Genomic DNA, 13,157 nt, shown 5'->3' with positions numbered 1-13,157 from the left:
AGTGGAAATACAATTTAAAAAATATTCCTTCTGCTGTACCCATGGAACCGGTGGATCTCCTGGAATACACTATAATTCTTTGGGTGGATTCAACATAATGTTTGGTACGGGGAACATCCTTTACAACGCAACTGTTACAACGAAGTACCTTTACGACGCAACCATTACAACGCAACTTTTACAACGACTTGCGCTGGGGGCGTTCTAGAATAGTGAATAGTTTCCAACACCTTCCCTACTATCCACGGGGACTGGAGTTGGAATAGTAAATTAAACTATTCACTATCCAGCGCCCCCCAACGCAAGTCGTTGTAACGACTTGCGTTGTAAAGCTTGCGTCGTAAAGGCATGCGTTGTAATAGCATGCGTTGTAACATCATACATCCGTTTGGTACAGGAGTTGCCATGGTTAGGGCGGTTTAACTTGTGAACATATAAACTACTCACCTTTTCTGTAAAATAATTATATAGTACAGTAAGTAATCACAAATAGAAGATACTATCCTGCGCAAAACAGTGAAAGCACAGGCAAAAATACCCTTGAACCACATAAATAATAACTAAAATAATAATGTAACCATAAGCTGTGAAAATAAGCGTAAACATGAATTGCAGGGTTGTACTTAAAGCTACTGTAGAATGCTGTATGCACATCTGAGGACTGAGTAAAATGCTGAACTTTATACTGTGGAAATCAGCTAAATACTTTTGCTGCACTGCACACCTTTAAGGAAACTGTCAATGTGCTTTGGTAGTTGGCCAACTGGAGGGAACGTACTGTGGTATAATGTGTCAATCAGAGAAATCCAAACTTCTGAACCAGACACGTTGTGCGAATCAGCAAAAGGGAATCTGCCAATCCGCACTTGGAGAAACAGAATGTTGCTCCAATAAAAACCGTGCGAATCAGCGTGCAAAAACACAACCACAGGTTCGGCACAAGTGGATTGCCGCCCCCGATTAAGCTATGCTAATCAATTTGTTCTGTGATTAATCAAAGAGGACTAGCTTAAGTTGACCAAAGTGTTGCAGTACTCTAATTAGTTCTGTCACGGGCACCTTGTTGGTGTATTCATGAAGCCCTCACCCACCAACCTAGTTGGTGGCATGCTTCATCATCGGGTCCACCCAGTGACACCTAGTATGTCCCGGGTGTGCTACGACGCCTGATTACAGCGGAGCTGGTATATTGCTGAGAGTGCAGTGAGTGAGGTTGAGTGAGTTGTGATTTAAAACGGCTTGGTGGTGGTCCCAGTACCCGAGGGTAAATTAAATTTTAATAATTGGGCCGTCACCAGCGGTTAAAAGTAAGGCTACAGGACGCGTGAGGGTGGCGAGTTACTGCCCCCTGCGTTCTTCAGATGGTCGACATGTTTCAGCCAGTGCCTTAGAGTATTCTGGCTTTCCTCAGGACCGTTTTTTAAAAGGTGTGGTGAAATAAAACAGACTTAGTGTTGTGGTACAGACTATGTGATACACTCACTAAGGCGTTTTTCTATATGTGAGAGGGGGATTCCCTTCTCATGCATACGCTTTGGGTTATTAGCCAAGGCTTCCTGGAGGGAAGCGGTAAGGGGATGACCAGTCTTTCTGGTCAGTGCCTGCCTTGTACCTGTTGTCCCGCCGTCGTCCTCCGGCCGACCTACCGGTGCAAGACCCAACCAGGTAGGCATTCCTCAGCAGTAGATTGATGCCTGTGGAGCAACAACCTCAACACAAAGCCTAACTCCAGCCTCTTCCTGAACTCAGAAAAAACAGAAAATCCATCTATTCTAAATCAGTGGCTCCATCAGAAGTGTCTTAAAGCAACTCAGCACCCTCAACCAATTTGTTGTGTTTGTTTTATAAAATGCTTAACTTAAACAAATAAAAATGCATGTCTTGGAATGGTTGATAACAACCAAATTTTAGCATTGGCTTTACTCTTTTCATAACAATCCTTGTGGCTACCAGAAAAACTGGCATAGATGTTGTGAGCCTCTATGAAGTTGAGTAGGGATCATTAGAGAAGATAGGAGCAGCTAAGTACAAATGACTAAAAAGAATGCCCCAGATACTAGACTGGACACATCAGAATGATGTTAGTACAATAGGAGCTACTCACAGTGAGATAGAGGAAGTTTGGAAATGAGACTGGGGAACTTAGTATTCCCCACAGGTATTTGATGACCAAATGGGCTCTAAAATCTGGTTGTCCCATCACATACATCGAGGGAGTGACTGTCCCAATCATTTGTACATTCTTTAACATCCAGTAGGGCTGCAATGGGGGTGAATAAGTGCTATCAAAAGCGCTAAAGGACAGCCACAGGGGTCAATGAGTGTATAAAGACAACAAAATGGTTGGTCCCTATAGTAGTGGTGCTTAATCCCTATGTAAATGTCAGGTAATGTGTTGATTTGTGGATCGATGTGCTGTGCTAGATGATCTTTCTCTAGCCAACATTTAAGTCATGATCAGAGTCGTTGAGGAGGCGAGTATTTTTACAGCCCTTGATCTGACCTCTGCCTATCACCAGATCTGATGGTCTGGTGAGTCAAAGGAATACACAGCTGTTGTTACTCCTGATGAGTGAGTATCATCAGTGAAGCATGCCATTAGAAAGGTCTCAGCCACAGCAGGTTTACAAATAGGCATGTTAAACCTTTTTGGTGAGCAGAGGGATATTGTTTCAGAATCACATCTATGCCATTGGTAGGATTAGTAATGAACTAGCTGCCTTGCTAGTTGACATTTTAAAATCATGAAGAGGCATGGGTTAACATGTAAGTAGCTGGTTCTGCTTCAGTTCCATGAAATACACAATCTCTGGATATCTTATGGTATTACTCGACCAAAGAAGGATGTAGACGGGAAACTTGCAGAAAAGACACAACCTATACTAAACAAGGATGGAGAATGTGTTACACTTAACTCTCAAGACAGCGAGGGTGAGCAGTCACAGGCTTCTCATGCAGATTGTTGTACACTTAACTCTCAGGGTAGCGAGGGAGAGCAGTCACCGACTTCTCATTGAGATTGTGGTACAATTAAGTCTCAGGACATTGAGGACGGGCAGTCACGGGCTTCCCATGGAGATTGTGGTACACTTAACACTCACGGCAGCAAGCAGTCACAGGCTTCTTGTGGAGATTGTGGTACAGTTAACTTTTAGCGCAGTGAGCAGACACAGGCTTCTCATGGAGACTGTGGTACACGTAACTCTCAAGGCAGCGAGGGCGAGCAGTCACGGGCTTCTCATGGAGACTGTGGTACACTTAACTGTCAAGGTAGCGAGGGCGAGCAGTCACTGGCTTCTCATGGATATTGTGGTATACTTAACTCTCAAGGAAGCGAGGGCGAGAAGTCACAGGCTTCTCATGGAGATTGTGGTACACTTAACTCTCAAGGAAGCGAGGGCGAGCAACCACTGGTTTCTCATGGAGATTGTGGTACACCTAACTCTCAAGGTAGCGAGGGCGAGCAGTCACTGGCTTCTCATGGAGATTGTGGTATACTTAACTCTCTAGGCAGCGAGGACAAGCAGGTACAGGCTTCTCATGGAGATTGCGGTACACTTAGCTCTCAAGGTAGCGAGGGCGAGCAGTCACAGGCTTCTCATGGAGATTGTGGTATACTTAACTCTCAAGGAAGCGAGGGTGAGAAGTCACAGGCTTCTCATGGAGATTGTGGTACACTTAACTCTCAAGGTAGCGAGGGCGAGCAGTCACTGGTTTCTCATGGAGATTGTGGTACACCTAACTCTCAAGGTAGCGAGGGCGAGCAACCACTGGTTTCTCATGGAGATTGTGGTACACCTAACTCTCAAGGTAGCGAGGGCGAGCAACCACTGGTTTCTCATGGAGATTGTGGTACACCTAACTCTCAAGGTAGCGAGGGCGAGCAACCACTGGTTTCTCATGGAGATTGTGGTACACCTAACTCTCAAGGTAGCGAGGGCGAGCAACCACTGGTTTCTCATGGAGATTGTGGTACACTTAACTCTCTAGGCAGCGAGGACAAGCAGGTACAGGCTTCTCATGGAGATTGCGGTACACTTAGCTCTCAGAGCAGCAAGGGCGAGCAGCCACAGGCTTCTCATGGAGATTGTGGTATACTTAACTCTCAAGGAAGCGAGGGCGAGAAGTCAGAGGTTCTCATGGAGACTGTGGTAAACTTAACTCCAGGGTAGCAAATTCGAGCAGTCACAGGCTTCTCATGGATATTGGGGTACGGATGTATGACATTACAATGCATGCTTTTACGTCGCGTGCCTTTACAACGCGGTTTTTACAACGCAAACCTTTACAACGCATAGCGCTTTGGGGTGCTGGATAGTGAATAGTTTAATTTACTATTCCAACTCCAGTCCCTGTGGACACTAGGGAAGGTGTTGGATAGTAAATTAAGCCCCCAGCCCAATGCGTTGTAATGGTTTGTGTTGTAAAAGTTGTGTCGTAAAGGCACTGCGTGGTAAAAGTTGCGTTGTAAAGGATGTTTCCCTTGGGGTACACTTACCTCTCAAGGCGGCAAGGGTGAGCAGTCACGGGCTTCTCATGCAGATTGTTGTACACTTAACTCTCAGGGCAGTGAAGGCGAGCAGTCACAGGCTTCTCATGGAGGTAGTGTGGGGGAGGGGACGGGCTAGTGACTCACAACTCAAACAGTTACATAGGTGAATAATGTCATGTCCGACCAAAAGCTGTCTTTTTGGAAAAAGATAAGTATTTTGATTATGGCAGAACCTAACATAGTAAACAACTCTACTGGAGTGCACGATGGCGTCTACGGAGTTCTCTACAGAATGGAACCATTTGAGTAGCACAATTAAAGCTCAGGTGCAGCCTGGTTACTGTTTAGCAGTGCACCATCTTCCTAGTGACCTGTAGGTCAGTCCACAGCAATTGGCTATTCCATTCTTGGGCTGGGATAGCAATGTTCAATGAACTGTCCCACCAAACTCTGTTTTCCAAGCTCACAGTCCAGTTCTCTCAGGTGCATGGAATTACCTGATGTGGAGTGCATGCTGGATTGTCAAACGTAGGTATGGTAGTCGACGGGTCAAGTGGTGCACTTTCGCTCTCACCTTGCTTGTTCGAGCAACCCCACATCCATCTCTCTGCAGACAGCCACCTGGCATGGCGCTCTGAAGGTACCTCCAGGTGTCTGCTTCAGAGGGTGCTGTCAAAGGATCTTCCTCCTTCGGTCACAGGCGCTATTGTAATCGCTGAAGTGCAGTGAAGATGGAGTCAGCTAAAGATGTATGCGTCTTTCCATAGTTTTCTCCAATTCGAGCAGCCTTCGTGGTTGCCACTGGCAAGTCGTACAAGACCTCTCCTCATTCAGACTTGGGCATTGGGCAAGGAGATCGGGGGGGCCTTTGGCACTTCATGAGTCTTCTGTGCACTCCCATCTCTGGGCCAAGCCTCACAGATGACTCAAGGGTTGTACTAACTCTCTCCCATGGGCAGGCAGACTCCTGCAGGACTAGCCTCTCCCCTCTGAGCAGGAAGGCATCTCCTAGAGTCCCCGACAGACCCACATCTTCTTCCATCACGGCTTTCGGAAGCCACACAATGGCCCTTCCCTTCGGGAGACTGGCCATTGGCGATACCAGTCCTGGACCACAGGGGCTCCTATCCTCAGGCACTGAAGCTGCTCAAACTGGAGCGAAGTGGGGAACTTTGAGAGACTCTTTCATACAGTTTTTGAGACAGGAGTGTGTTGTAGCTCTTTTCTTTGTGCAAATCTAGGGCCAATAAAGCACCATCTGATTAATTGGAATTCACAACTGAGGCTCGCTGTCAAATCAATACATTTAAATAACACAAGGCGCATTTTGACTCCGCAAGGAAGACAGACGTTTGCACTTTCAAAACCAATAAAGGTTTATTAAAGGTTAAAATGTTGACAAATTCATCAAAGTACTATCAATCAGTAATCAATAAATAAATGGATAGAAAGTTCAAAATCAATAAAAGTCAGATAAACAAGAAGGCAAATTAATATAAAGTTGTCTCAAAGGAATAGGTAAGTAAATCAGTTCTCCCATAGAGAGCTCCCACTCTTTTCTAACTTATCTCGAAGTGGACAAGAGCGTGTATGGGATATGTCTGTGGAAAGGTTTGAAAAGTTCTGATTTCTTGTTTACTATGCGCTAACATAAATCACACAATTCTAACATTTGATTCACCTGCACACGGTTCCCATGATCGCTCCAATCAGGTTACGACACACAGGGCTCAATTCACAGAACTAACTTAAGACAAAATCCTAAATTTACTACCATATTGGTATTCACAGAAGGCACTTACTCATTTCGGTCTTCACAGAAGTTAGGACTCCTAAATGCCTTCTGTGAATACCGAAAGTCTTAAAGTTAGGATTTTTCTCAGTTTAGGAGTCGTAAAGTTACTATTGCAGTGCATAGTTCCCATGTTCATCTCCCCAGACCCGACTGCTCACGAGCACCTTCTACCTTTTTAATCTGATTGTTGAATCCCTGTTGCTTGTCTCCTCACAGCGAAGCTCCTGTTCTCCGCCAGTTTCCTCATGTTTTTACTGATGCTGATTCTTTTGGGCAAAGGATTCACTGTCACCAGGTAAGGAAGAGAGAAGTAGAGTCAGATTGCTCCTCTTCTGTGAGTGGGGAAAGCATGCACTGCTCTGTACCTCTTTGTGTACAAGGGAAGCTTGCACTGCTGCCTCTGCTGTGCCTCTGTGTGAGCAAGCCTGCGCTGCGCCTGCCTCTGCTGTGCCTCTGTGTGAGCAAGCCTGCGCTGCGCCTGCCTCTGCTGTGCCTCTGTGTGAGCAAGCCTGCGCTGCGCCTGCCTCTGCTGTGCCTCTGTGTGAGCAAGGCTGCGCTGCGCCTGCCTCTGCTGTGCCTCTGTGTGAGCAAGCCTGCGCTGCGCCTGCCTCTGCTGTGTCTCTGTGTGAGCAAGGCTGCGCTGCGCCTGCCTCTGCTGTGTCTCTGTGTGAGCAAGGCTGCGCTGCGCCTGCCTCTGCTGTGCCTCTGTGTGAGCAAGCCTGCGCTGCGCCTGCCTCTGCTGTGCCTCTGTGTGAGCAAGGCTGCGCTGCGCCTGCCTCTGCTGTGCCTCTGTGTGAGCAAGGCTGCGCTGCGCCTGCCTGCGCCTGCCTCTGCTGTGCCTCTGTGTGAGCAAGGCTGCGCTGCGCCTGCCTCTGCTGTGCCTCTGTGTGAGCAAGGCTGCGCTGCGCCTGCCTCTGCTGTGCCTCTGTGTGAGCAAGCCTGCGCTGCGCCTGCCTCTGCTGTGTCTCTGTGTGAGCAAGGCTGCGCTGCGCCTGCCTCTGCTGTGTCTCTGTGTGAGCAAGGCTGCGCTGCGCCTGCCTCTGCTGTGCCTCTGTGTGAGCAAGCCTGCGCTGCGCCTGCCTCTGCTGTGCCTCTGTGTGAGCAAGGCTGCGCTGCGCCTGCCTCTGCTGTGCCTCTGTGTGAGCAAGGCTGCGCTGCGCCTGCCTCTGCTGTGCCTCTGTGTGAGCAAGGCTGCGCTGCGCCTGCCTCTGCTGTGCCTCTGTGTGAGCAAGCCTGCGTGAGCAAGCCTGCGCTGCGCCTGCCTCTGCTGTGCCTCTGTGTGAGCAAGGCTGCGCTGCGCCTGCCTCTGCTGTGCCTCTGTGTGAGCAAGCCTGCGCTGTGCCTGCCTCTGCTGTGCCTCTGTGTGAGCAAGCCTGCGCTGTGCCTGCCTCTGCTGTACATCGTTGTGTATGAGGGAGGCCTGCACCAATGCTGCCTCTGCTGCACCACTGTGGGAGGGAGCGTGCATCGCTCCTGCCTCTGTTGTACATCTCTGTGTACTAGTATGCTTGCACTGCTGCCTCTGATACACCTTTGTATGAGGAAGCTTGCTATGGGCTGTACCTCTTTGTGTACAAGGGAAGCTTGCACTGCTGCCTCTGCTGTACCTCTGTTTGATGAAACCTGCACTGCACCTGCCACTGTGTACCTGTTTGTTGTATATGATCGAAGCTTGCGCTTCGGCTGCCTCTGATACACCTTTGTATGAGGAAGCTTGCACTGCTGCCTCTGCTGTACCTCTGTTTGATGAAACCTGCACTGCACCTGCCACTGTGTACCTGTTTGTTGTATATGATGGAAGCTTGCGCTTCGGCTGCCTCTGATACACCTTTGTATGAGGAAGCTTGCACTGCTGCCTCTGCTGTACCTCTGTTTGATGAAACCTGCACTGCACCTGCCACTGTGTACCTGTTTGTTGTATATGATGGAAGCTTGCGCTGCTGCTGCCTCTGATACACCTTTGTATGAGGAAGCTTGCACTGCTGCCTCTGCTGGCTGCCTCTGCTGTACCTCTGTTTGATGAAACCTGCACTGCACCTGCCACTGTGTACCTGTTTGTTGTATATGATGGAAGCTTGCGCTTCGGCTGCCTCTGATACACCTTTGTATGAGGAAGCTTGCACTGCTGCCTCTGCTGTACCTCTGTTTGATGAAACCTGCACTGCACCTGCCACTGTGTACCTGTTTGTTGTATATGATGGAAGCTTGCGCTTCGGCTGCCTCTGATACACCTTTGTATGAGGAAGCTTGCACTGCTGCCTCTGCTGTACCTCTGTTTGATGAAACCTGCACTGCACCTGCCACTGTGTACCTGTTTGTTGTATATGATGGAAGCTTGCGCTTCGGCTGCCTCTGATACACCTTTGTATGAGGAAGCTTGCACTGCTGCCTCTGCTGGCTGCCTCTGCTGTACCTCTGTTTGATGAAACCTGCACTACACCTGCCACTGTGTACCTGTTTGTTGTATATGATGGAAGCTTGCGCTTCGGCTGCCTCTGATACACCTTTGTATGAGGAAGCTTGCACTGCTGCCTCTGCTGTACCTCTGTTTGATGAAACCTGCACTGCACCTGCCACTGTGTACCTGTTTGTTGTTTATGATGGAAGCTTGCGCTTCGGCTGCCTCTGATACACCTTTGTATGAGGAAGCTTGCACTACTGCCTCTGCTGTACCTCTGTTTGATGAAACCTGCACTGCACCTGCCACTGTGTACCTGTTTGTTGTATATGATGGAAGCTTGCGCTGCTGCTGCCTCTGCTGTACCTCTCTGTGAGTGAAGCTCGCGCTGCTGCTGCCTCTGATACCCCTCCGTGTGAGGAAGCTTGCAATGCTCTGTACCTCTTTGTGTACATGGGAAGCTTGCACTGCTGCCTCTACCGTACCTCCCTGTGAGGAAGCTTGCACCACTGCTGGCGCTGCTGTACCTCTATATGACAGAAGCTTGCCCTGCTGCCTCTGCTGTACCTCTGTTTGATGAAACTTGCACTGCACCTGCCACTTTGTACCTGTTTGTTGTATATGATGGAAGCTTGCGCTGCGGCTGCCTCTGCCGTACCTCCGTGTTACAAAGCTTGCACTGCTGCTGCCTCTGTTGTACCTCTGTGTGGATTAAAATTGTTGCGTTGAATCGACTAGCATCAGCATTCTCTGTTGTTAATCAGTACCTCTGTGTGAGCAAGCCTGCGCTGCGCCGGCCTCTGCTGTACATCGTTGTGTATGAGGGAGGCCTGCAACAATGCTGCCTCTGCTGTACCTCTGTGTGAGTGAAGCTTGCACTGCCCCTGATTACTCTCTGTTCCCTATGATCACACTCTGCCCCTCACATGGGTCAGAGCCCCCTGGATCTTTAAACCCTCTCTTCCATTTCCTTTCTTAAACCCTTTGTCTTCTCTCCCTCCATTGTTCCTTTGATCTTGCCACCAGGTGTGGTCTCGCTCTATGTAAGTAGAATCCTTTTTGATCCGCTGTCTCTCCTCCTACAGGGGGCGCATTAGCCGCATGGGCTCCATCAAGCTGTCGGTCTACATGACGCTGTACACCATGACGCACACCGTGCTGTTCATTCACGAGGCCCAGGTGAGGGGGGGTATCTATGCTATTCACTGTAGTTCATTTTAGTGGCAAGAGATCTCAGTGAGTTGAAGGGCATCTTCCTGTTACCATGGTTACCAGATGAATCCCTGTCAACAGGGTTACAATGTTGCAACCCTTGACTTCTCTATTGTTATGGTCTGGCCGCACAGCTGTTGCCATACAATTAACTCTTTCCGTGCGGGGGTAATTCCCCCGCTGTGCTGGGGGACGGGGGGCGCGCACAGCACCCCCGTACACATGACGCACTGAGCTCGTCATGAGAGACGGCACTCGTGTGCTCATGACGAGCTGAGCTTGTTATGACCACACCCATTCCCGTGGAACGCTCAGCACAGCAGGGGAATTATCCCCGCGTGTGAGTGTTCCACGGTTCATGACGAGCCGAGCTCGTCATGAGCACCGGAACACCGTGCCTCATGACGAGCTCAGCTCGTCACAAGCATGGATGAGGTTAAGTGAGCATCAATAGAGAAGGGCTTTGGCTCCGCCCACATGTTGGGAGACAGGAGTACATGTTTCAATTGGGCAGAAGTTGTATGCTTCCACAAAAAAGTGCTAGCTCTCCCTCAAGCTGTGATCATTTTGTTTATTTATCCAGCTGGCTGAGCTTGAATTTTCAGCACAGATGGGAGGAGGGTAATCATTAACCTACATGGATTTTTAGGTCTGGTTTGAAAGTGCAATTGTCACCTGACTTTAAAATACACCAACACCTGGCATTTTAAAATACACCAATGTTATTCTACAGTTCTATGCATCCACACAAATTCAGATTCATGGCCATGCTTTTTACTTGTAATGCTTCACAATACCATACAACATTTCTTTAAAGACAGACCTTTTTGCCATTGCCAATGCTTATTTACATTTTTTTAAGGTGTGTTAGTGTTGTTGGTATAGATGACTTGAACCGGGAATACAAATCCCAGGTTGCAATAGTTACTAAAGGAAAGCCTAGAAAAGTGTGTTTCTAATGAACTGGTAATCTTAATTGTAGATCTCAGATCCTAGGTATAAATTGCTTCAGGGCTGACTCAGCCCCTCATCAAAATAAGGTTCATAAATTGAATATCATTGTATTGATTTTAGGTACACCTGTTAATTAAAGTACTAAGAATTTATAAAAATGTAGTACCACACGCTAAAAAGAAATACATTGTTAATATTAATTGTATCTTCATGTTCCCGTTTCTGTTTCTTTCTCCTTCTCTCTCCTACTCATTACCCCATTTTTCCCCTTCGACTGTTCTCCGCTTCTCTCATCCCTGCCCCTGTCTCTTGCGTTTTTGACCCGCGACAGTTCTTTGACCCAGCACAGGTGCTGTACACCTACGAATCCCCTGCAGGATATGGTAACATTGCGCTGCAGTTCATCGCCTACATCTGGTTCTGCTACGCCATCCTCATCACGTTGAAGCAGTACCCAGAGAAACAGGCCTTCTACGTGCCATTTTTTGCTGCGTACACGCTCTGGTATGTTGTGGGGCAACTGGGGATTGGGGGCTGTCTGGTCAAGACGAGAAACTCTCTCATCATGTCAGTGCCTGAGTGCTTCTTATCTGATTTCCCTTCAGTCCCTACTCCACTGCTCTGGTGGGGAGTACCTCTCCTATGTTTGTGGTATAATCTAGAATTATCTATTCCTTTTCTAATGCTTCCCTCTTCCTTCCTGCCACTGGAAAGCCTCTTAGAAGTAGATAGTAGAAGAGAGTAGAGACTGGAAGATGTGGGTGTATGTGTGTGTGTGGGTGTATGGTTGTGTGTGTGTGGGTGTATGGTTGTGTTTGTGCATGTGTATATGGATTGTACTTTTCCCAGTGAAGATAAATCCCTTTTGAACCAGTGTCAGGACATCATCATTGAATTAATGTGTTGAAAAATTTCACATCATGGCCTGTAAAACTATTAGGTAAGACTTCAACCCTCACACATTATGAGTGAGACTCACACATTTGGATGTCGGGTTGAGTTCTCACTCACAATAGCATAAATATCACACCTTGTAGGATAAGCTAGAACCTGAAATCTAATAATATCTCAGTTCAAAGCTGTGCTGTGTGCGGAGAAGATCTTGGAAGCTGTAGAGGCTTCATAGGCAGCACCACGGCAGGCTTCCCACTGATCCCCTCAGGTGATGGGAGGACACATTTGGCTGCTGCTCAAATATTTTTATTTTTGAATGCCAACACTCTACTTGAGTGAGGGTCTGGTGTCACTCTATTAATTTAACATGTATTTTTGTGATTTTGTTTATCTTTTCACTGAGATGACTCTGTGTGTTAATAGACCTTCAAGGTCATGTGACATCTTGACACTTTGGGCCCGATTCACAGAATGAACTTAAGACTAAATCCTAAACTTACTCCTATTTGGTATTCACAGAATGCACTTACTACTTTCGGGATTCACAGAGTGAACTTACTACTTTTGGGATTCACAGAATGAACTTACTACTTTCGGTATTCACAGAATAGATTTAAGACTACTAACTTTACGTCCACACTCGGGACGGAAATTCCGGCCCGGAGGTGGAGCTTCCGGCTTGGGGGTGAAGCTTGCGGCCCGGAGGCGGAGCTTGCAGCTTGGAGGCGAGGCTTCCGGCTCGGAGGTGGGGATTTAGCCATGGCTGAAATCTCCACCTCTGGGCCGCAAGCTCCTCCTCTGGGCCGGAATCTCTGCCTCCGGGCCACAAGCTCCGCCTCCAGGCCAGAAACTCCGCCCCAAGCCAGAAGCTCCACCTCAAGGCTGGAAACTCCGCCTCCAGGCCGGAATTTCCGGCCCGAGTGCGGACGTAAAGTTAGTTGTCTTAAATCTATTCTTTGAATACCGAAAGTAGTAAATTCATTCTGTGAATCCCGAAAGTAGTAAGTTCACTCTGTGAATCCCGAAAGTAGTAAGTTCACTCTGTGAATCCCGAAAGTAGTAAGTTCACTCTGTGAATCCCGAAAGTAGTAAGTGCATTCTGTGAATACCAAATAGGAGTAAATTTAGGATTTAGTCTTAAATTCATTCTGTGAATCGGGCCCTTAGTTCTCACTCTTCAGAATTACAAGATTTTAGAGCTCATTAGTAGCACATTTAATTAGTTTGAGCCTTTTTTAAGCAACCAGTTAATAGGCCTTCTCTAATCTCATCACTCCAGAGGCCTTCTCTAATATCCTCCCTCAGGGGTCTTCTCTAATCTGCTCTCTCCAGAGTTTGAGTTTGAGTTTGAGTTTAAGGGATTTATAGAGCGCGCATACACCAGACGGTTTCTTGGCGCTATGTAAATACTG

General features: G+C 47.8%; 1 protein-coding gene across 1 annotated transcript in view; it reads left to right on the top strand.

Moving 5' to 3' along the window:
* Positions 1–13,157, top strand: part of TMEM145 (transmembrane protein 145) — a 243,413-nt gene that overhangs the window by 187,932 nt on the left and 42,324 nt on the right. Inside the window, exons 10-12 of the mRNA XM_078651318.1 lie at positions 6,504–6,582; positions 9,771–9,864; positions 11,183–11,355. Coding sequence (XP_078507444.1) covers positions 6,504–6,582; positions 9,771–9,864; positions 11,183–11,355 — 346 coding nt within the window. The remainder of the gene's footprint in view (positions 1–6,503; positions 6,583–9,770; positions 9,865–11,182; positions 11,356–13,157) is intronic.

This window comes from Lissotriton helveticus, chromosome 7 (genome assembly GCF_964261635.1).
Source record: "Lissotriton helveticus chromosome 7, aLisHel1.1, whole genome shotgun sequence".
Lineage (NCBI taxonomy): Eukaryota > Metazoa > Chordata > Amphibia > Caudata > Salamandridae > Lissotriton > Lissotriton helveticus.
Note: the sequence above shows the minus strand (reverse complement) of the source record. Positions and strands in the feature narration are given on the sequence as shown.